This window comes from Ascidia mentula, chromosome 5 (assembly GCF_947561715.1).
Source record: "Ascidia mentula chromosome 5, kaAscMent1.1, whole genome shotgun sequence".
NCBI classification, from domain to species: Eukaryota; Metazoa; Chordata; class Ascidiacea; order Phlebobranchia; family Ascidiidae; genus Ascidia; species Ascidia mentula.
Window position 1 is genome coordinate 9,751,154 of NC_138570.1, and position 22,158 is coordinate 9,773,311.

Genomic DNA, 22,158 nt, shown 5'->3' on the forward strand with positions numbered 1-22,158 from the left:
TGTTTTGCGTTTGTCCAACTGCATTTTTACTACACTCAGACCTGGCTCAGCAGAGAGGGCGTCGATGGTGTAACGGTTAGCATTGGTGCCTTCCAAGCACTAGTTCCGGGTTCGACTCCCGGTCGACGCAGTTATTATTTGTTTTGCGTTTGTCCAACTGCATTTTTCCTACACTCAGACCTGGCTCTGCAGAGAGGGCGTCGATGGTGTAACGGTTAGCATTGGTGCCTTCCAAGCACTAGTTCCGGGTTCGACTCCCGGTCGACGCAATTATTATTTGTTTTGCGTTTGTCCAACTGCATTTTTACTACACTCAGACCTGGCTCTGCAGAGAGGGCGTCGATGGTGTAGCGGTTAGCATTGGTGCCTTCCAAGCACTAGTTCCGAGTTCGACTCCCGGTCGACGCAATTATTATTTGTTTTGCGTTTGTCCAACTGCATTTTTCCTACACTCAGACCTGGCTCTGCAGAGAGGGCGTCGATGGTGTAACGGTTAGCATTGGTGCCTTCCAAGCACTAGTTCCGGGTTGGACTCCCGGTCGACGCAGTTATTATTTGTTTTGCGTTTGTCCAACTGCATTTTTCCTACACTCAGACCTGGCTCTGCAGAGAGGGCGTCGATGGTGTAACGGTTAGCATTGGTGCCTTCCAAGCACTAGTTCCGGGTTCGACTCCCGGTCGACGCAATCATTTTTGGTTTTGCGTTTGTCCAACTGCATTTTTCCTCACTCAGACCTTGCTCTTGCAGAGAGGGCGTCGATGGTGTAACGGTTAGCATTGGTGCCTTCCAAGCACTAGTTCCGGGTTCGGCTCCCGGTCGGCGCAATTATTTTTGGTTTTGCGTTTGTCCAACTGCATTTTTCCTCACTCAGACCTGGCTCTTGCAGAGAGGGCGTCGATGGTGTAACGGTTAGCATTGGTTCCTTCCAAGCACTAGTTCCGGGTTCGACTCCCGATCGACGCAATTATTTTTTGTTTTGGTTTTTCACAACTGCATTATTCCTACACTCAGACCTGGCTCTTGCAGAGATGGCGTCGATGGTGTAACGGTTAGCATTAGTGCCTTCCAAGCACTAGTTCCGGGTTCGACTCCCGGTCGACGCAATTACTTTTTCACAACTGCATTATTCCTGCACTCAGACCTGTCTCTTGCAGAGAGGGCGTCGATGGTGTAACGGTCAGCATTGGTGCCTTCCAAGCACTAGTTCCGGGTTCGACTCCCGGTCGACGCAATTATTTTTTTGTTTTGCGTTTGTCCAACTGCAATTTTCCTACACTCAGACCTGGCTCTGCAGAGAGGGCGTCGATGGTGTAACGGTTAGCATTGGTGCCTTCCAAGCACTAGTTCCGGGTTCGACTCCCGGTCGACGCAATTATTTTTGGTTTTGTATTTGTCCAACTGCATTTTTCCTCACTCAGACCTTGCTCTGCAGAGAGGGCGTCGATGGTGTAACGGTTAGCATTGGTGCCTTCCAAGCACTTGCTCCTTCTTCGACTCGCGGTCGACGCAATTATTTTTTGTTTTGCTTTTGCACAATTGCATGTTTCCTGCTGTCAGACCTGGCTCTTGCAGAGAGCATGGGTGACCAAAGCACTAATTTTTGTTTGATAGTTTATACCATTCTTTTTTTGTTTAAAACCTAATGAAAGTTAAATCGAATTCGCACTTACGATTGCAAACCGTTTCCACTCCGGTGAACTCCCCATTCTCGGCACACACGCGTGTCACGGATCCAACTAATTCGTAGCCTGCAACGTGAAACACAATTAAAGGTTTTATTCCGATTGTTAGTTCTTTCTTCGTCGCATGTGTACAGAAAGCATTGTAATATTTTGCTGGTGTATTTGTCTTTGTGCAGTAAAATATTTGTAAGTGAGTTCCCACCTTCGTCGCAGCTGATTCTACAGATCGAGTTGAAGTTATTCGAATTGCTGCAAGTTGTCACTCCATTCGCCGGATCATACAACCTCGGACATACAACAGCTGCAAAAACCAAATGTTTGCTTATGGCACGTGACCAATGTTCAAAATAGCTCATAGTATAACGATTCCCTTCATATAACCCGAATGATCATGCTAATAGTTTTGCCCTCAATTATTTTTGTAATATCGCTTGAAGCAGAATTTTTCAAAATTTGTCCTGAGTAGTGGGTTCCAACCTAGGGTTTACAAAGCCCAAAAGGTCGGTGGGATGGTTCCAGGGGTCAGTAAATGAGTAAAAACCCGACCGGGCAAATTTAAAAAAGTAACTTACGAGTGCACTGAGGTTGGACACTACTCCATGCTCCAGACGCCCTGCAAGTTCGAGATTCCACGCCAACCAATGAGAAACCGGCGTTGCACGTGATTGCGCATTGCGATCCATAGAGATCAAGGTTGTTGCAATTGACGCTGCCAAACTGTGGCGCCTCCAGCGGCCCACATCGAATAACTAAAATTTACAAAGCAAAGGTCTTTAGTTGGGAAAAATTTGTAGTTTATTGGCGGTATTTCGGTTTGTTGCCGAACTTGAAAATAGGTACTGTTGTTGCTGCAAGAAGCTGTGTTACCTCCGGTTCACGCGCACAATTTACTGTTTTGTTAAACAAATCAGTTTCCATCATATATCAAAAACAAGAATCCAATCAGTGAGTTCAAAAAGTTGTGCTCTATTGCAAGATAGACCTTTTTACCAGAACTCCTAAGTGACTTTAAACAAACCAATTTCATAAAAAACGCAAATAAAGTGGTTTTACAAAAAAAAACGACGTTTCACCTCGCTCACTAAGAAAAGTTGCGTTTAATTGTAACAAAAGCACAGATTATTAAACTAAAAAATGTGTTTTAATTGATAGTTCATGACAATTTCGCGATACAACACAGTTTGTTTACACAAAGTTGATGAATCTAACCTATGCACGCTGGCTCTAATCCGCTCCAAGTGCCGCTGTCCAAACACGTCCGCGCGATGGAGCTGCGGAGTCGGTAACCCTCCTCACATCGGAACTGGCAAACTGAATTGTAATTATCTCCGTTGCTGCATTCGTAATCACCGTGTTCTGGTTCCGTCAATGCTCCACATGTGATACCTGCATGGATATATGGAAGAAGTTGTGTCCAGAAAACTTTATGTCTCAAACCATAGTTAATCAGAAATGTGTTGCTTCTGTTTAGCACAGAAACGTTGGTTAACTGTTTTTTTGCAGTATTTTATCGGCGGATTTCAAAAATTTTAAGTTTTAATTGAAAATTTGTAAATTCTATGAAGATTTATAAAGTTTTTATCCATATTTGTAAAATATGAAAATTCTGATGAAGTTTCTATCACAACTGAAACCAGTTTATTCTTTGGTATGATAAGGCTAACCAAAACCAAAGGATCAGTTGATTTTGTAAATTAAGCCTGGAACTGCTCTTACACATAAACCAAGTAACAGAGCTACAATCTCTCATGTTTTTGCTCTTGCAGACTTTGTCAAGCTATGGTTGCCCGACTCTATAACCCCTCAGGTTTGATTGGTGCCGATGTCATTTCCGCATATATATTGTATTCAATCGCTCAAAACAAAATTATTTGATTTAAATACCAATGCAGAGTGGTTGCTCTGTGTCCCAGGTTCTATCGGGTTGGCAAATTCTGTTGTTGCTTCCAACCAGATCGTATCCGCGGTTACAAACAATCGAACATTGGGATCCAAGTCGGAAGTTCCTTGAGCATATGATCTGCCCATTCTCGGGAGCCTCAATATCAGGACACTGGATCACTGTATAACAGAGTTTTCTGCTTAAATTGCGTTTCGTCAGCATTATAAAAACCCTATTCCAGGATGAGATGTTGGTATACGTCGTGGATATTAATTTAAAGAACCACTGTGATTTTACTTTCTTTTCGCCACACCGAGATTCGAAACCTGCTCGGTATATGGGTCGAGCTTCGACCAATCAACCAATTATTTTTGTTTTATATTCAAGATATGTTGTCTTAAGTGCAACAAAAGAGCTTACGTCACCATGGTTTGTGGTGAAACACGTATTAGACCATATAACAACCACACAGATATATGCATAACTATTGCCAACAAGGATCAAATCCCATTATTCTGTTAAGTGTAACTCATGATTAGTCAAGTACAACATCGACAGATTTAGTTTAAAAAATACATTGTAAGCTATGCGATATCACTCGGTTAATGCGGATTCGGTTTATTTGGAAATTCGACTAATTTGTACGAAGCTTGATGAATTAATGATTCAAAATCCTTTTTTTTAAAGCGTCAAATAATCCGGAATATTTAATCCGGATCTTCGCCAATTCTAGAAAAAAGTTCGGATTGATCGAGTTGCACTGCACTTCATCTCGCTTGTATAAACACGGACTTACGTTCACATGTTGGAGGAGAGCTCGACCATTCAACGTTAACTTCAACACCTTCATCAGATTCTTGAAGCTCGCTGTCAAAATTCGATTCTGCAACCCTGCAAGTGATCTCATCCACTCCAACGCGTTCGTACCCTCTCTAATCATAACAATTTAAAGGGGTAAACAACCATAAATACAAGAAGCATCCTGGATCACTATCCCTATTTTGGTCATCAGTTTGTTAGATTGTAAACCAGTTTGGACTAACACTGATTTGTATGACTTTGCTCTTAATTGTGTATAGGGTTGCAATTTCGTATTTTTTAGCATCGTTATAAAACATGTTGGCAAAAAATTCTGCGGTTTAACCATCCAACATATATTTATTTGACAGAAAAAGAGAAATTGTATAGGATCACCACAAAGTTTAATGTGCATTTTTTGTTAAGCCTCACTTGGCATTGTTAACATAGTACAAGAATATTCATTTCAAATTTTCTTTACTCACATCGCAGCGGAAGGAACAGAGCGAGTCGAGTTGGAAGGTATCGGTGCATGCCATCACTCCGTTTTCGAGTGGTTCCAAATCCGTACAGTTCTTGGCTGTTAAGTGACAGTAGTAACCAGATCTTGGTTGTATTACAGATTATCTTACATAAACTTAAGTTCCATGCAAAATCCAAACTAGAAAAGATCCTTTAATAAAGGTCAACCGGCCACGAAAACATCTTGATTTTACAACATATGATCTACAAGGGTCGATAATAGAATATTAGGCTTAGTATACTGACCGGCTGTAGGACAAAATTTAAAGAATTTTAACACCAACGAGAATACGAAAACATCTTCAGCACTTACGCAAAATTAATTCATCCAGTGAACCAGTAAAGTATTCTGGACCGCCACATATTTTTGCAATTGGTCTCACAATGTCGAATCCCTTGTTAGCAACCAATGTACAAACAGAATCGAACACGAGGCCGTCAGGACAAAACCAATGTGCATTTTCAGGCGGAGCTGGCTTTTGGCAGGTTATTCCTGAAACGTGAAATAAAAAACAGTTAGAATTACCACAAGTTTGTTGTTAAATGTCAGATATGGATATCATATAAGACAGCAAGCGAACTCGACAGATTTCATGCTTCTAATCTAGGATCCCGATAAAATTGCTATAATCGTACTCAATGAAAACTTTTGGAAACATCCGCCATTTTGGGCGCAAGCAAACAGATTAATTGACGCAAAAGTAATGAAACTAATGCAAGATGCTTTATCAGCGCCTCAGGATGACATAATATTATAGCCGTAGCCGCAACACTTCCATGTCCGCATGGCATGGTCGAAAGAAGGTCGTAAAAGCTTTAAATTCCCGCACCATCAATCGAAATAACAGTGTTAAAGTTTAATGCACTGTCAATGATATTTACTTTCGCAGGAAGGTTCTTTTTTGGTCCAGGTCTCTTCAGGGGTGCAAATGCGGTGATTATCACCACGCATTTTGTAGCCTACGTTGCAAGAATAGTCACACTCGGAAAACACGGCGTCTCCGTTGCTGCAAGAGATTCCTCCGTTTTCGATCGAATCCAACTCTCCACATCTGATTACTGCCATAAACACGTCGTAATAATGTTGGCTAACATACAAATACATTAAGTGTTTACCCGCTACCACAGTGTGAAAATCACCACAACTTAAACAACAGACAAACTACTGAGGACAGCGAATGAATGTGTGAAAAAAAATTAAAAAGAAGAAATGCTTTGTTTTAATTGTGGACGAAAATTTCAGGTAACAAATGCACACTTTTTGTCACCATAAAAGGTTGTTATGAGACTGTAACTCCAAACGAGGTTAATTTCGATAAGAAAAGCTAAAAAAAGACACAATTAAAAAATCACTAATTTTTAGTCAAACCCGGCTTACGTTCGCAACGGGCGCGGGTCCCGCTCCACCTCTGATCCTCAGTACATTCCCGGCTCGACGATCCGAAAAAATTATAACCCAACTGACACGAGTAGCTGCATACCGATCCATACGCATTGTCGTTACTGCAATCAAATGTTCCAAACTCGATCGAATCAGGCCTCGGGCATCTTTTCACTGAAATACGAATGTGGAGTAAAGATTTTCGAAGAAAGTGTTTTTTGTTTTATTGCGTCGTTTTATACTGAACAGTTCACAGCAAACTTGCTCACAGCATCAATAAAATGTATAATTTTTAATTGTAACTGATATACATTTTTATTGAATTGTGCCGTTGGGTATTATAAGACCAAACATAAATTACACTCCATCGTGGCGATTTATTCAGTTACAGCATCTTTGGCTGTAATTTTATTTTCTTACGAAATTCTGACAACACTAAAGCGGGTTTTCCTAAGTTATCACAAGATAAAAATTTTTGACAAATTCCAAAACGACCAGGAATCCAAACAAGTTAAATCTGTTGCAAATAAAAACGCTTTATTGATAATGTACGCAACTGTCATATCGTTTCAATTCTGGGAAAACCCTCATCACCGCCATACTTACATCTGCATGAGGTAATCTGTCCACCCCATGATCCCCTTGCAGTGCATCTCCTCGACCTGCTGCCATTCAGTTCAAATCCTTCATCACACGAAAAACGGCAAACAGAATCGAAGTTGGACCCATCGACACACCTTTAAGGTAACAAGTATTGAGTAGCACCGACCTAGAGTAGTAACTACGGCTTGAAATCAGAACATGTGAAAGAAATTAGACAATGCATGGATATCGCTCAACTATTTATAATAATTTGCTTTAGGTATTTATCTGGAAGAGTACGTGGTGTAGAAAAAACATGTGTTTGGCGATTTTGGTATTTAGACAAATCAATGAAATGTGCTTTAGGTAGAACAGAAAACTCAAGTGGTAAAGATTATTACAAAAGAGCTATTTCTTGTTCATCATTAAAGTTACCTCTTTGTACCATTTTCTGGTACGGCCAATTCTTCGCACGTGACCATGTGACAACTTGCTTTTTTTCCTGTCCACGTTCTGTCTTGGAGGCAAGTTCTCTGTCTCGCACCAGAAAGCGTGTAACCATCCTAAATTCCAACACTCTTTGTAAAAGTTGCTGAAGCGTTAAGGTAACGAAAAGCTTACGGCGCAGTGGAAATTGCAGTTGGAATCATAGTTGTCCCCGTCGCTGCAGATCTTTCGTCCGTTGCTAGGCGACGGCAGCGTTTTGCACGTGATCACTGCACACACAATTTTCTTTATTTCATACCAAACTCTTCTATGTGAAAAACAAAAACGCTTTAAACTCACAAATGCAAATAACTTGGACACCACTCCACGCTCTGTTGGCCTGGCAAGTTCGTCGTTCGTCTCCCGATAATTCGTATCCATCCTACGAAAACCCGAGTTAATCCAGGTTATTTATTGAGTAAGCAAGGTGTCAAGATGCAAGAACGAAAATCCGATATATTATGACGACACGCGATGATCCATTCAAACGGAGACGGAGAAAATGAAACCACAAGCTTACATTGCAAAAGAAATCACATCGTGATCCAAAACGGCTCGAGTCGCTACATGTCATTCCACCATTGACGAGTTCCAACATCGCTGGACACTGGATCAAACTGCATGTGACGTCAATTCCGCTCCACGCATGAGTCACTTGGCACGTGCGCGTCGCCGTACCAATCAGTTCGAACCCAGTCTACACCGTTGAAAAAAATGGAAAATTGTTATGACAGGCACAAAAACACAGTTTAGCATGTAGAAATGTCTCCACCTACAGCACACATGAAAATAAAACACGCCTTACACAAATTCCTGCTCGATTATTGAGCAATGTATAAACAAGAACAAATATTTCGGCTAATCAAGGTGTGATTAAAAACCACACAAACGAAAAAAATAACTTTCCGCTTACATTGCACTGGAATATGCAGTCAGACCTGTAATCATTCCCATCAACGCAGGTCACTTTGCCGTTAACAGGAGCCGCCAACTCAGAACAAGCGATTCCTAAAATAAACAATTTAGTTTTCTCCACAGATTTTGTGCATTCTTTTGAAGGGAATTACTTACGCTGACATCTTGTTTGGATTCCCGACCACTGCTTGTCGAGTTGACAAACTCTTCTGGAGCTTCCGACCATCTCGTATCCCTCCTGTAACCAGAAAAAAATCAAATCATTCGTATTTTGCGCAAAAAAACAAGTACGCAGATGAACAAAAAACTTTAGAAATAAGTGGCACCGATAATGGCCATAAAGTTTATCGAGTCAGCCGCCCATGTGATGTGGAAAAGTGTCTCATGTCACGTGATTACAATTAAAACACATTGCTGTAACTGTTTTTACACATAAATACATAAATTTAATACAGCCACAATTTTACAACTAAATAAACCGACATTTAAAACAAAACACAAATTGTTAACTTGAAAACATATTAAACGCAAAAAATACTTATAAAAGCAAAATGCAGTGAATATCGATTTTAGCGAAAACTGACGGTGCTTACTCAACCAATTTTACAGTTATTGGGGATTAAATCTTTATATCTTGAAACCATTTTCTCTGTATTCCAGTTGGCGTTTCCACGCTTTAAATCACGCTACATCAAAGCATATTTGTTTGAGACTTACGTTACATGAGAATTGGCAGTCGGCTCCGAACTGGTTGTTGATTCCTATGGAGGAACATTCCACCACTCCGTTTTCTGGGGCCACCATCTCCGCGCATGTTATAACTAAACATTTGAATTGTTAACAAGACTTTACAAATGTTTTCCATGATAAAAAAATTGGTACATTAATAAAAGCAATCAAGCTTTATATGTTATCTGTGGAATGTCCCGTGTCAGTATTTAAAAACCTGGCCGCGACGACAATTACGTCATAACTGATTCAATTTCTTCAATTTGTCGTGTCAGTCTCTGATCTATGACTATATGCTTGCTTGTGCACTGCTTTTATAAGAGACTGACTATGAAACCATTTTAATAGCACGAGCTTTCGCGAGATTGATCTCGCTTCATCAGGTGCAACAAATAACGTGTCACATAAAATGCGGTAACAGCGCTAAAAACACGTTATTTGCTGCACCTGATGAAGCGAGATCAATCTCGCGAAAGCTCGTGCTATTAAAATGGTTTCATAGTCAGTCTCTTATAAAAGAAGTGCACAAGCAAGCATATAGTCATAACTGATGATTACATAAATTTATATTCATTTATTTTCACAAGCAAATCCGTGACCAGTACTGGGGAGGAGCAAATCAAATGATTTTAGTCAAAGAAACGCAGAGTGTGGTCTATGCCTTTTCCTTTCCGCCGATACTCGCTACAAATGTCGCGACATTGGGCATGACTAGAAGAATAGGTCTATTTGACAGAAGCTGATCAAGTTCTATCGAAAGGTTGCGCGCTACTAAATATAACCTTTAAATATCATAGGTGGAATTTCGCGAAGTTTTGAAACCGAACTCAGTGCTCATAACATCGATAATCTCCCTTGGGAGTGCGGCCTCAAATTACCACGTTGACATTACAGGGAGCATTGGAGCGTCGCCCCAATTAGATTGTCCACACTGCTTACCTTAATGTTAACTACATCAATTTGCGTAAATTACATAATACCTAGCGGTGATGACGTAAACATGGTCAAATGCGTCAGTAGGGTCGGGGCGCGGCCCCTCGATGGCCTTATCACAACAGGCAAACACGTCACTGCTTACTTCGACATAACGTCAGTTGTCCCGACCAAACGGTATTTTCTTCGCAAGTACGAGAGTTGCTCCCCACAAGCTCGTAGCCGACGTCACAAGTGAAACGGCAAGTTGATTCGAAGTTGTCCCCGTCGGCGCATCTGCGAAGCATTTCCAGGAAGGCTTTTAGGTTAAGTAGGCGCGCGTGTGACCGCAGGGAGGCGATAAGGAGCGCGGGGGGCGACGAGGGAAGTGGTGCCATTTCTGTGGTGCGAGATGAGTGTGGCGATAGAGCGACTCAGTGCAATGACGATTGTCGGTGGATACACTTTTTAAGTTGAATACAGGCCCAACAAATTTTAAATTGCATCCTGTCGTTTATTTATATTTCTCGTACAAACATTGCTAGGGAGCAAATTGTTAGTAATGCAGTTTAGCCATTTGCCTCCAAACACTTACTTTCAGTGCAATATTTTTATGTTATTGTGCAGAAAGTAAGTTTGGAGGCACAGAATTAAATTTCAAAATGAATATAAAGCCAGGAAAGCTAAAGCAGTACTTTGACAACATACTTTAAGCAATCACACACGTTACCGCCTTGGACTACATAAAAAAGACCTTGTGACTCTATTTCTTTAGTCGCTAAGTTAAAATACTGTGTTAATACCATCTGTCGTCAACCGTAAAAAAAGAACGAAAATGCGATACCGTTTGTTTCCGTTGTCGGGGACGCCCAAAGTTTCGCAGGTCACAATTCCACAAGTCGTTCGCACACCCGACCACTGTCCGTTGGCTTGACAAACTCTCTCGTCCGAACCAGCCTGGTTGTAGCCAACCTGCAATAAGCGGCGCCTTTTACGAAGGTGGATTTGTTTAAAGGTGCTATCGTTGAAGAAATACTCACATCGCACACAAAACTACACACTGATGCGTAGTTGTTGGTATCCGTGCATCGCTTTGTGCCGTGGTTGGGTGATGACAGAACAGGACAAGTAATCACTGTAAATACATTGTGTATTTTAACTTGTTTAGTCATACGCAAGCCATTTTGTTGGTCGCGCAGATCAGTGTAAACTGTTTGTGCCAACGTTTGGTGTATCCCGGGTAGGTCTCTATATCGTTGCGTTGTCGAATTACTTATTTGTCTGATAAACAATTAACATACACGGCGCTATTATATTTACTTGGTATATATACAGCTGTTGAGCAGAGCTGGAAGTATTTTTGAGTTCGTCATTAAACTGTTGGCTATTTACCCATTTGAAATGTCAAAAAATAAAAAATTATTGCCGACAACGCTTTTTAGTTAAAAGACCTACATGCGGTTGTGTTATTATAGTAATTAGCAAAAACGGTAAAGGTCAAGTACTTTGTGTACGCGATTGCGGACACGATATTTTGCGCCACCCGCCAGCGATGAACTTTAGACTAGAGGCAAAGCGTAAAACAGAGACAAATATCACGGAATCGCGGTAAATTGGAAACTCACTTGCGCACGAAACCGCGGCACCAGACCATATGTGATCTGCCGAACAGGTTCTGACGCTGCTGCCGTACAACTCGTATCCCTCCTGTATGCAAATAAAAGCACATTAAACTTTTAGCAAAGATTGGTTGAGGAATAAATCGCCAACGGAAACTGCGCGCACCTCGCATGCAAACGTGCACTCGGATTCGAAGGCGTCTTCGTTGGAACACACAAGGCTGCCTCGGAATGGAGCTGACAATTCACCGCATCTTATTACTGCAAAAATAAAAGTAAAATCACATATTTTCCCGAGGAGAAGCGTTGAAGTGTATTAATAAATGTCAAAAGTTGTTACAGGAGAAAATTTTTTTGTTTTAACAACCTGCCTAATGTTGCTTACTTAAGACATATGCCTTAACTAGTGTACAACAGACTATTACGTATTTGGCACAATTTATTATCACGTATAGAACGTACATGCACTATTAAAGACATTGTAAAGATTTCATGCTATTTTTACAGATTGTTGTGTTCTCCACCAGCTTAAAAAAAGGTAAAATATACAACAACATCTTACACAGACAGGAAGTGACGACACCCGACCACCGACCAGTCTCTCTACAAACCCTGGTGCTACTTCCGCCCAGTTCGTATCCAGTGTTGCATGAAAATCGACAGGTCGAGTCAAAGAAGTTTCCGTTATCACAACTGCAACCATCAACATCAATACATAAATTTATTTTACGTTTTGACACGAAAACAAATTTTCAAATGAATGATTTCCAATATTGTTACAAAATATCATAAATAACAAAAAGTTACGCTAAAGCTCAGAATAACGTTACCTTAGGGCGCCGTTCGAAAACACTGCAAATTCCGGGCAGGTTATTATGGTGCACGATGTCTCCACTCCCGACCACCGTCTGTCCGCTTGACATGTTCGTTGTTTCGATCCACTTAATTCGTATCCGATCTAAGGAAGAAGCACTTTGCTTAAAAATACAGAAAACTATCTACCGTACTTCTCAATGTATATTATGTAAACATTAAATTATTGGAAGCCTATTGTAGTACGGAAGTCAAGGTTGCATAGCAGAATATACAGAAATACAAGTAACCACAACCTTTCATAAATAATCAAAACAGTCTCTGAATTTTTTTCTAATAGTCTTTCAGTACATCTTACGATATCCAAGAACATTACTTAAGCAACTGTGGACATTTTCAAACATTTAAATGAAAAAATCAAACTGATGATGACATAAGTTTTTGTCGAAACGTTTTATTTTAACATGACAGTGTTAATAACAATATGGGCCAGTCTCTTTATACTCTGAATGAAAAAAGTTTTTCCAAAATGGAAAAATGGTTTGATCTTTTAATATTTCTATGTGGTCACCGAAGCTAAACTATAAAAAGAACACTTTTCGAGGCGCGCACTAGATAGTCATTGTATAAACAAAATAACGGCGTGAATTAGTGAAACTTCAGTAAAAATATGAAGGTCAAACATCCTTGATCATAAAACTGCCATCAAGGACTATAAACTTACGTCACAGAAGAAAACGCATTCCGACGCGTAATTGGACTCATCCGTACATTTCTTGCGGCCATTCGCCGGCAACGACAATTCCTCACATACTTTCACTGCAAAGAATAAACAATGTTCACCAATCGCCTGAACTTTCACAGTTGCTCCAACTGTCGGGTAATTTGTTGAAAGTTCTTACAGACGCAAGAGGTCGCAATGCCACTCCATCGTCCGTTTTCCTGACAAGTCCGCGACGAGCTTCCTGATAATTCGTATCCGTCCTGAAATTATAAACAACAACAATAACGTCGCCAGTGCCGGATTAACCATTAGGCAAACTAGGCACGTGCCTCAGGGCCAGCCAAAATCCAGACCATCTAAACAACTTAATGATGCAAATTGGGCCTATTCTTTTTTTTACCCCCATTACAAGGGTATTTTAAGATCACTTTTGTCACAGTGTACCTTAGGGCCAGAAGAGCCTTTATCCAGCACTGATTGTCGTTACCCTTACTTCCTGTATCTCGTATTTATTACAAAAAGTACGCCACTCTTGTTTGGTCGTATGTAGCTTTACACGCACAGATTTCTGCAGCTGCAGTAAAGCGTGATGTTACACCTGTGCAACGTTCACCTTTGCATAAACCCCCAATACATTATTGAATAACATGTTACGTAGTTTAAAACGTTTCGTGCGCACCAGATGATACCAATGACGTGCGCAATCCTAATTAACAATTTGATGTTCAACGTTATGTTATTTTAATTGAATACATGATAATTGAACTTGCATTGCACACAAATCCACAATCCGATGCAAAGTCAGATTCGTCCGTGCACGTCATCTCGCCGTTGGGTGGCGCAGTCAGGTCGGCACATGTGATGAGAGTGCACGTGACCAACAGACCGAACCAGACGCCATTTTCCTGGCAATGTCTTGTGGATGTTCCTTCCAACAGATATCCGGTCTGAACGAATTAGTTTAAATTACTGGATTCTTGCTGCGGGAATCGCGGAAAGCAATTTTCGGGATTCAATTTTTGCGTGAGAGCAGAGAAATACAATGGGTAATGGAGCGTTGTCGAAACTTTGACGTTACCGCCACGATCCTATAATACGGATACGCTATAATACCTATCCCATAATACACTATAATACGTGCGTTGGCTCTTCACGACGCAACAGATGTAATATATTTTAAGAAATAATGTCATCAGATTTCTTTCAGGCTTACATACAAATAAATACCCACATTGCAAGTGAAGGTACAGGCGGAAAGATATTGATTTCCTGCGCTGCACTCGAAACTTCCGAACTCCGGCGCCACAAAAGCAGGGCATCTAATAACTAAAAATATCGCCCAGCATCGGGCTTAAGCGACCATCTCAAACTGACACGTTTTGTTAAATAACCTGTTCAAAATTTATCCAAACTTAAATTTTATGAAAACATTACTGCCCTCTTGCGCTTTATTAACATGTTGGAGGGGAATTGGATACTTACGAGTACAAGTAACAATCAATCCAGACCATTCTCCGTTGAGTTGACAATCCCGCTTTACGCTACCGCTTAATTCATACCCCTCCTAAACAGTGCAGGGTAAAATACAAATTCTGCATGATATGCAGCAGACTCTCCACAACCGCAACTCATTTTTCGAGAATTAAAATTAGTTAAATAGAAACTTTTTCACGATATTTATCCGAAGAAAAAGGCATTTAAAGAAGTTTTGGAATCTATATTTTTTTATCCTGCTCACATCACATGTGAAAGTACAGGTGGAATCATAATATTCCCCATCATCGCAAAACACTTCTCCGTTTTCGGGCACCTCCGATGCAGGACATTCCAACCCTGTGAAGTGTACAGAAAAACAATTCTCATCTTGCAAGTTTATGCCTCGTACGCACAAGACGAAAGTGTCGATTTTTATCAAGCTGTAAGTTTGCTGTTCGTTTAGATGCGTAGAGTAATAGCTGTTAATTTTTTTTTAATTACACCAACCTTAACCTTAACCTTTTATGGCCCACAAATTTTAAAGACGTGGATGTTAACAGCGACTACGTGAGCATTAACGTAAAACGACAAAATGTCGAAAAAAAAACGACAAAATGTCGAAAAAAAAAAGGCAAATTTTCTGTCGTCGTTGTAATTTTTTTTTGCTAAAGGTATGAGCAAGAGGAAAGACCGGCAAAAGCGTTTTCTATTGCGTTTGCGAACAATAAAACTTAAAACAATGTGAGTTTCATAAATCACAGCAAGAACTCAGAACATGAAGCCAAAAAATATGTCGACGGGTAGGTTGCGTCATACACGTAGCGAACAGCTTGGAACTGATCGCCCGAGGGACAAATTTAACTTGTAAATAGCACGACACGGCTAAAATAAAGGCCATCACCAGTTCGAGGTACAGATTGAATCGCGCAAACAAATATGTACATGTAGCAGCACTTAGTGTAACCCGTTTGGTCGGTGGCAGTGTTCCCTAAACGAACATGACCTTGCGAAAAGCTGAGGTGATAAGTGATTTTTAGCAGACGGCAAACAATTTACCATTCTCTGGCGCAGACGTGCTCGAGTAAAAAACCTTTATACGCGAAAAATCCGTGTTTACCCCAAACCTTTAAATTTTTGTTGAAGTGCGGGTGCATTTTTTTAGGAAAATGTCTGACAATTCACAAAAACCACGTTTATTTAAAGTAATGGATGTCGCTTAACATATGACCAGTGGTTCATCATGATAAACGCATCTAGCATGTATAATTGATCTGCGAGTACCTAAAAATCACGATTAGGTCAGCAGTACTCATACAGAACCAGGTATCTAGTTGCAATGTTGCCACAAAAACAGCTATTATTCACCCGTAAACTGGGGTAAAGTTTTTACAGGTCTGCAGATAAGACAGTCGTTGCCCAATCAATACCATGAGAAAGATTGTAGTGAACGACGATACTTTCAACGACTTACTGTAGGGATGAGGCGGTTGTCCGTTATTTGTTCCGTCACACGTGATCACGTGCTCTCCTCTTAATCCATAACCGAGCTCTGGTTTAAATGTGCAAATCGACCCAAAGCGATTTCCGTTGGTGCACGTCATGGTCGAGTGAGCGCGCGCAATCAGGTTGTCACACGTCATAACTGGAACAATGGAATTCGCCTTATTGGTGGGATCAGTGTGAGCACCAGGGCATAAATACAAGGTTCTGTGCGCCAAGTAATGCCTGCGTACACTGAAGCGTTCTTTGACCTTATATGGAGTGTTGTTACGGTGTGGCCGAATCACTTTGGAATCCAACAGTGAAAAATATACTTGGAAAGAAAGTGATGATGACACGTCAGCAACGAAAAAAAGAGCTCATTTGTTGAGGCGGAGTGCAGACAATTTGGAATTTATTTTAAAGGAAATTCAAGCCAAAGGGTCTTGTTCGTGTATCAATTATGGTGCAAAAAATAAAATAAACCAATAGGTTTGATGGTTATGTGCCGCTAAAGTCGCATAGGTCAGCTTCTTCCATTTTCATGTGAAATAATCAGCCATGCTACAGTCACTACACATATATTTATTTGGTTTGGCTTGGCTTGAAAAATAATTCTTTGGGCAAAGAAATTTTTATGTGGTCCTTAATGAGAGGAAGTTTGACTGATGAAAAGATATGTGGATGACACAAGTTTTGCAAAACATTATAAGAAGTCGGACTAATGCTGTTTTTAACTTTCAAAAACGGTTTACAACGATAGCGGTTCTGTCCATTGAACAATTATGTACTTCTGCAAAGGACAAACCACATGATATTTTTATGGTAACTCCAGCAATATCCTAAACAAACCAGACCAAAATATAGCATGGCAGTGTATAGGCGCTAAAATCAATCCCAGTTGTGTTGCTTACTTTGGCAAACCGCCTCGACTCCAGACCAAGCAGTGTTTCTCAGACAAGTCCGGCCTTCGACTCCTGACGCCAGAAAGTATCCTTCCTGTGGTTAAGAAAGCAAAAACCTATTTTATGAGGTATATGCGAATCTCGAGAAATCGGCACTTGTACAGTCTCCCTTCACAACAGTTTAATTTCTAGCAAGTAACCACGAGGGCTTCAATTCAATTCTGTTGGCGGTCGATTCGGTTTTACGACACATTGGGAATATTTTATTAGAAGCGTACGTGGGCCATGGTTGGTTTTCTAGTTGGCTTCACTCGACCAAAAAATGTGGTTTTACAGCCTATTAAAGCTCGGTTGCTTCAATGTTGGATATTTTACCTACACCACAGTGGATTGGCAATACAGTCATATTGTGATCGAATCGCAACCAATAAGGTTCAGACTGGAGATACACAGTCATGGCGCAAAATAGTAAGTTGACACTGGCCTGCCCTTGTGATCAAAACCACGACCAAAGCATGGGATGTGATTTTTGAAATACAACCGAACTCACGTCACACGTGACTGAGCACACCGATCCGTACTCGTTTTCCTGTGTGCACGTGATCTTGCCATTGAGCGGATTGGACAAAAACGGACACGTGATCCGCTGGCAGAGCGCCGCCCCGCCTGACCATTCCCTGTCTCTCTGACAACTTGTCATCTTCGAACCGGAGAAGTAATAACCTTCCTGGAATTAAAAAAAGAACCCCTTTCCTAATTTTATTTAGCCTACAGTGTGACGTTTAAGTGGAAAGGTTAACGTTTGGATTGTTTTGTTTGCGAACTTATTTATACGAAGGAAAAAGAACGGTACTTTTCTGGTAGTACCGTTCTTGTTAGGCACTGGCACTGTTAAAAGACTGATTTCGCGAGTTTCTCTTGATCCATCAAGCGTAAATCCTCACAGAAAGTAAAACAAATATTTTTTGGAAAATAAAAATAGTCTTTAAGAGTGCCAAGACCAGAAAAGTACAGTTCTGTGTCACAAGACTGATCTGCCTTGTTATGTATAAGGAAACAAGAGTTTAGACCGTTACGTTAACGCGCGGTGGCAAGTAGATGGTTAGCGTGATCGCCAATCGGTAGTTTAATTCTGTTTTCAGTTAAAATATGTGTTTTTAAAGCAAAATATGCCATCTTCTGCAGCTAACAGATTTCAAAATACGTCCATTTGGATAATATGGATAATAAATGATGTTTTTTCAATTCAAGAAAGTGGTTCATTTGCTTTCAGCGAAGATGGTTCCACCAATAATAATTTGATGAGTTCTTTAAATATTTAACACAAACCTAAATCGTGCACCGTGAAAGATAAATTTAATCGATAATTCAATAATAATTTGTCCAAAACGTTTTCCTCAGTAACTGAATTTATACTTATTAGCAGAACATCGCGTCAGTGCTGTATGGTCGTCACAGTTTAGTTAACCGACCGACAGCAAAACTCTTCAAGAGAAGACTTACGTTACATGAATAAGTACACGTTGTTCCGAAAGCGTTCACAACTTCACTGCTGGCTTCCAGGTCGACTCGACTGGCGCATTCAATGCTTCCGTGTCGGATAGGCGGCAAGGGATCGCAGCGAATTACTGCAGAATCAAAGTCGACTGCTTATAGCAAAAACAAGCCGGTGGGCCGAGCACAATGCTTGACACTGTGTTTGTGCATGAGCGCAAAACCGCACATGTAGGATTGCTTGCCACCATCATAGGTTAGCGGTTTGTCGGCCGATTTTACCCTCGTTTTAAAATTTGAGCGAACGCCAAAATGGAACTCGAGGGCTAAGTAAACATGGTATGCTTACTTGCGGATTTTTTTGACAACTTTACACCACATGATATAAGCACGTTTAAACTGTGTATTTACGATAAAAATAGTCTAGTGCTGAAAACTTCATTGAAATTGAGTTTAAATTTATTAGATTTGGTTTATTACAAAAAAATTCTAACAAATTCACTAAAACACATGTAACACGTGACAGAACGCTTTGGGATCCAAACGACATCCTAAATTCATAGAAGTTGCCAAAAAGCAAACGTTTTATTATTTAAGCAACTTAGCAGTGTGTATCGGATCTCTTAACCAAAACACGTAGGTGGCAGACACGAAAAAAAACAGGAGACATGATTCATTCCCTGCGGTGAGTGATTCACCGTCAAACTACGGATCATGTAACGCAATACTTACGAATGCATCGGGTTTCGACGCCGATCCATACGCGCGTCTCCTGACAAAGACGCTCCGCTGATCCGACCATCTCATAGCCTGTGTTGCATGAGAACTGACAGATGGATCCGTAGTTGTCGAAATCGGAGCAGCGAATGGTTCCGTCCACTGGAGGCGCCAATTGACCACATCGTATCACTGCATCGATTTGGAAAATTTGGTCAAGGAGATCGACCCATATATTAAGCCGAAAACCTGATCGGGACTTTAGACGACAACTTATGTTGAAGTCTCAGCGTGTTTTAAGCTTAATTTGGTTCTTTCCATGTAAATTAATGGTCGTCTATAACATATAGGTTTGTTTGTTTTATTTTGGTGATATGGAAAGCATTGGGCGTGGGGGTGAGTGTAATGTATTGCACATGTGAGGATGTTCGTGAGGATAAAAACTAAATAAGCAAAAAGCAAAAAAAGCAAGCAATTTATGTTACTTTGTTTATTGGGAGACTGGATTCGTTTCAAATTGCCTGCATTGGTCGATGTCTCACTAACCAAACATGTAAAAAAACCGCTTAATATTTTTACTACAATCCGAGCTCTGTTTTTTTTCGATGTTTAAATGTTTTACGACACGCCTTTCCAAAACCGCACACGCGGGTTACGCGTTTTCTCTCCACGAATTTCACCCATAAACGTGAATGTTGGCTCTGTACAATCGAACGAACCGTGTCTTCCTAACAATACGACAAAGCGAGGGAAGTGTTTACTTTTCAGGCACGTATGACGCAGAATGATCCGAAGAAGTTGGAAATGGATTACGAAAACTTGTTTGCGCTTCTTCATCGTGCAAGTTTACCGCACAATACATTACGTCTGGCGACGTGCTGATTTAGCGGATTTGAGCGCTTGTTTATCGCTCTCTGCGCCAGACATAAGCAAACCGCCCCGTGTTATATCTTCAACAATCAACGAAAAACACGTATCTGGCATCAAAGATCACTGAACTGGAATTGGTGGAAAATTTGTTAAAAAGTAAAACGCTCTATTTGCACCTTCAGTTATCAATCTCCTAATTTTCTGAGGCCAATATTACCAGTCGTTTCCATTTCAGAAGTACCAAATTCTGCTTACGTCTGCATTGGACCTGGCGTCCCGACCACTGGAGGTCGTCACCGCATCTTCTCTGTACGCCGTTGTCGCTGAACTGCACATCGAGCTCGTAACCCGAGTTGCACGTGTAGCGACACACGGAGCCGTAGTTGCTTGCGCCCGTGCAATCCACTTTACCGTTGAGTGGGGCTACCAGACTCACACACTGCTTGACTGCATGCAAGGACAAAAAAGGTAAACACAATTACAGGCGAAACGTTTGTAAATGGTCGTCGGGCTCGGGGATAGGCCCACGGTCGGTCGTGAGGTCGTCAGGCTAAATTGAGGCCACTGTTGACGCTCACATCAACTACTGGGCGTGTATCTGCCCCGAAAAGCAAAGGCAAAGAGAGTGGGTTTCATCCTATGCGTGATGAAATACAGTGTGTGCGTTGAATTTGAATAGCGGAACGAAGCAGTTTTGCTGTTATGAAAAATGCTGAGTTAAGCCAACATGGACGGTTAATGTCGAGAATGCGGCACATCCCAAATGAAAAGCGAATACATAATATTTTGAAATGTCCTTGGCAAAAGACTTCATGTCTTTATGCTTACAGGGTTGTAAAAAAAATTAATGTCTTTTGCTGTCAGAGCATATATAGCCAGACACAGGTGCTTGCGCTTATCCATGAAGCTTTTCAAGTGGCGACTGAAACACGTGGCATATGATGTCAGTTGCTGCGGAAGAAAATCGGCGTACCAACGTTACAGCCACATCACACACGTACTTGAACAGACCGCGGCAACGCCGTCGAACATGCTATCAGCCTGACATCTCCGAAATCGCGACCCCGAGACAAGTTGATAGCCGACGTCACAGGTATATGTGCACTCCGAGGCATAGTAGGATCCGTCGGAACAGGAGATGGCGCCGTTGCTGATAGGCCTGAGCGCGTCGCAGGTAATCCCTGAGAGCCAAAAATTGGGGTCAGTTGCTGTGATTAGGGCTGCTTTGCATACTATCGACCGGTTAAGAATGTTGCAGGCGCGCCAAATATGGACGATACAGTGTGACGGGTACGTCTGCCCATGTCAGCGATTTTTTGGTAACTCGAAACAGTCTCTAATGGCGGAAGCCCGATGGGGAAATGTCCCATTTATTATAGATAGCGGAATTTATAAAAACGCGCTGAGATAATGGGGGGGACCACGCGTTTAACCGCAAAGTCTTGATGTCCTCGTGCCACGTCTTGTGACAAATGTCGTGGAATCCCGTTGTGGCCAAATGTGGTACCAATAAACCGCGTTTTATAGTGGTTTCGTCTTGCTTGGGCACTTGTACACTTTCCTGTCAGCCTCTGTATGGCTGCATCGGAAAAACTGGCCTGGTATATGCTGTGGACGGAGTATAATTGCGTTGGGCTCAAGCAACCTAGCCCCACTGAGAGAACTTGTCGATACTTGCAGCCTTCAACTGTTTGAAATAGTATATAACAAGCTCCCTAGTGACGCTGGGCGCCTGCGAATGCACTTCGGGTGTATTTGCATGATGAGTTTTTGAAGCTAAACCTCATGGCTTTGCACTTCACAGACTGTACACTATTCACTACCATAGATTGACCAATGTACATGCTGCTTTGCATCAACTTACGGTTCTGTCACAAGAGAACCAACCAGCGGTGCTAAGACCGTCGCCGGCATGTTCGCTGGAGGATTGTTGCCTTATCCTGGCTTTATTCTCAGCAAAACTGCGCGAGGCGAGAAGAAAAAAACTTTCTCTCGCCCAACCTCGCCTGCAGACGAAATGACTATAATAGGATAACCTGCGGGCTGTCTGCGCGTCGGCGAACGCGCTTTCTGCTCTGAGTTATGCGAGACGGACGATTCGTCTATCGCCCGCACCAGACACCCCCAGCACGCCTCGGCGGTTTCAGTCGATCTTTATCCTACCTCGGGTT

General features: G+C 41.5%; 1 protein-coding gene and 9 non-coding genes across 13 annotated transcripts in view; 9 read left to right on the top strand and 1 right to left on the bottom strand.

Moving 5' to 3' along the window:
* LOC145903558 (complement receptor type 1-like) overlaps positions 1–22,158 on the bottom strand; it is a 63,416-nt gene that overhangs the window by 25,455 nt on the left and 15,803 nt on the right. For 3 of the 4 annotated variants that reach the window (XM_082991650.1, XM_082991649.1, XM_082991648.1), the window contains 38 exons: positions 20,989–21,168; positions 20,243–20,434; positions 19,133–19,309; positions 18,410–18,534; positions 17,457–17,633; positions 16,916–17,000; positions 15,994–16,164; positions 14,785–14,879; positions 14,529–14,610; positions 14,278–14,372; positions 13,817–13,993; positions 13,225–13,306; positions 13,047–13,141; positions 12,340–12,467; positions 12,072–12,202; positions 11,676–11,770; positions 11,516–11,597; positions 10,931–11,025; positions 10,735–10,862; positions 10,057–10,187; positions 8,967–9,070; positions 8,406–8,487; positions 8,248–8,342; positions 7,855–8,031; positions 7,635–7,716; positions 7,470–7,564; positions 7,284–7,411; positions 6,873–7,003; positions 6,264–6,440; positions 5,768–5,944; positions 5,199–5,378; positions 4,849–4,943; positions 4,362–4,497; positions 3,568–3,744; positions 2,893–3,069; positions 2,256–2,432; positions 1,886–1,984; positions 1,672–1,749 (listed from right to left, as the gene is read on the bottom strand). In XM_082991650.1, coding sequence (XP_082847776.1) covers positions 1,672–1,749; positions 1,886–1,984; positions 2,256–2,432; positions 2,893–3,069; positions 3,568–3,744; positions 4,362–4,497; positions 4,849–4,943; positions 5,199–5,378; positions 5,768–5,944; positions 6,264–6,440; positions 6,873–7,003; positions 7,284–7,411; positions 7,470–7,564; positions 7,635–7,716; positions 7,855–8,031; positions 8,248–8,342; positions 8,406–8,487; positions 8,967–9,070; positions 10,057–10,187; positions 10,735–10,862; positions 10,931–11,025; positions 11,516–11,597; positions 11,676–11,770; positions 12,072–12,202; positions 12,340–12,467; positions 13,047–13,141; positions 13,225–13,306; positions 13,817–13,993; positions 14,278–14,372; positions 14,529–14,610; positions 14,785–14,879; positions 15,994–16,164; positions 16,916–17,000; positions 17,457–17,633; positions 18,410–18,534; positions 19,133–19,309; positions 20,243–20,434; positions 20,989–21,168 — 4,890 coding nt within the window. The remainder of the gene's footprint in view (positions 1–1,671; positions 1,750–1,885; positions 1,985–2,255; positions 2,433–2,892; positions 3,070–3,567; positions 3,745–4,361; positions 4,498–4,848; positions 4,944–5,198; positions 5,379–5,767; positions 5,945–6,263; positions 6,441–6,872; positions 7,004–7,283; positions 7,412–7,469; positions 7,565–7,634; positions 7,717–7,854; positions 8,032–8,247; positions 8,343–8,405; positions 8,488–8,966; positions 9,071–10,056; positions 10,188–10,734; positions 10,863–10,930; positions 11,026–11,515; positions 11,598–11,675; positions 11,771–12,071; positions 12,203–12,339; positions 12,468–13,046; positions 13,142–13,224; positions 13,307–13,816; positions 13,994–14,277; positions 14,373–14,528; positions 14,611–14,784; positions 14,880–15,993; positions 16,165–16,915; positions 17,001–17,456; positions 17,634–18,409; positions 18,535–19,132; positions 19,310–20,242; positions 20,435–20,988; positions 21,169–22,158) is intronic. The other variant, XM_082991651.1, reaches the window with a different exon arrangement.
* Trnag-ucc (transfer RNA glycine (anticodon UCC)) lies at positions 59–130 on the top strand. The gene has a single exon. It is a non-coding gene; the product is annotated as a tRNA-Gly (tRNA).
* On the top strand, positions 198–269 carry Trnag-ucc (transfer RNA glycine (anticodon UCC)). Its single transcript has one exon. It is a non-coding gene; the product is annotated as a tRNA-Gly (tRNA).
* Trnag-ucc (transfer RNA glycine (anticodon UCC)) lies at positions 337–408 on the top strand. Its single transcript has one exon. It is a non-coding gene; the product is annotated as a tRNA-Gly (tRNA).
* Trnag-ucc (transfer RNA glycine (anticodon UCC)) lies at positions 476–547 on the top strand. Its single transcript has one exon. It is a non-coding gene; the product is annotated as a tRNA-Gly (tRNA).
* Positions 615–686, top strand: Trnag-ucc (transfer RNA glycine (anticodon UCC)). Its single transcript has one exon. It is a non-coding gene; the product is annotated as a tRNA-Gly (tRNA).
* Positions 754–825, top strand: Trnag-ucc (transfer RNA glycine (anticodon UCC)). Its single transcript has one exon. It is a non-coding gene; the product is annotated as a tRNA-Gly (tRNA).
* Trnag-ucc (transfer RNA glycine (anticodon UCC)) lies at positions 1,033–1,104 on the top strand. Its single transcript has one exon. It is a non-coding gene; the product is annotated as a tRNA-Gly (tRNA).
* Trnag-ucc (transfer RNA glycine (anticodon UCC)) lies at positions 1,161–1,232 on the top strand. The gene has a single exon. It is a non-coding gene; the product is annotated as a tRNA-Gly (tRNA).
* Positions 1,301–1,372, top strand: Trnag-ucc (transfer RNA glycine (anticodon UCC)). The gene has a single exon. It is a non-coding gene; the product is annotated as a tRNA-Gly (tRNA).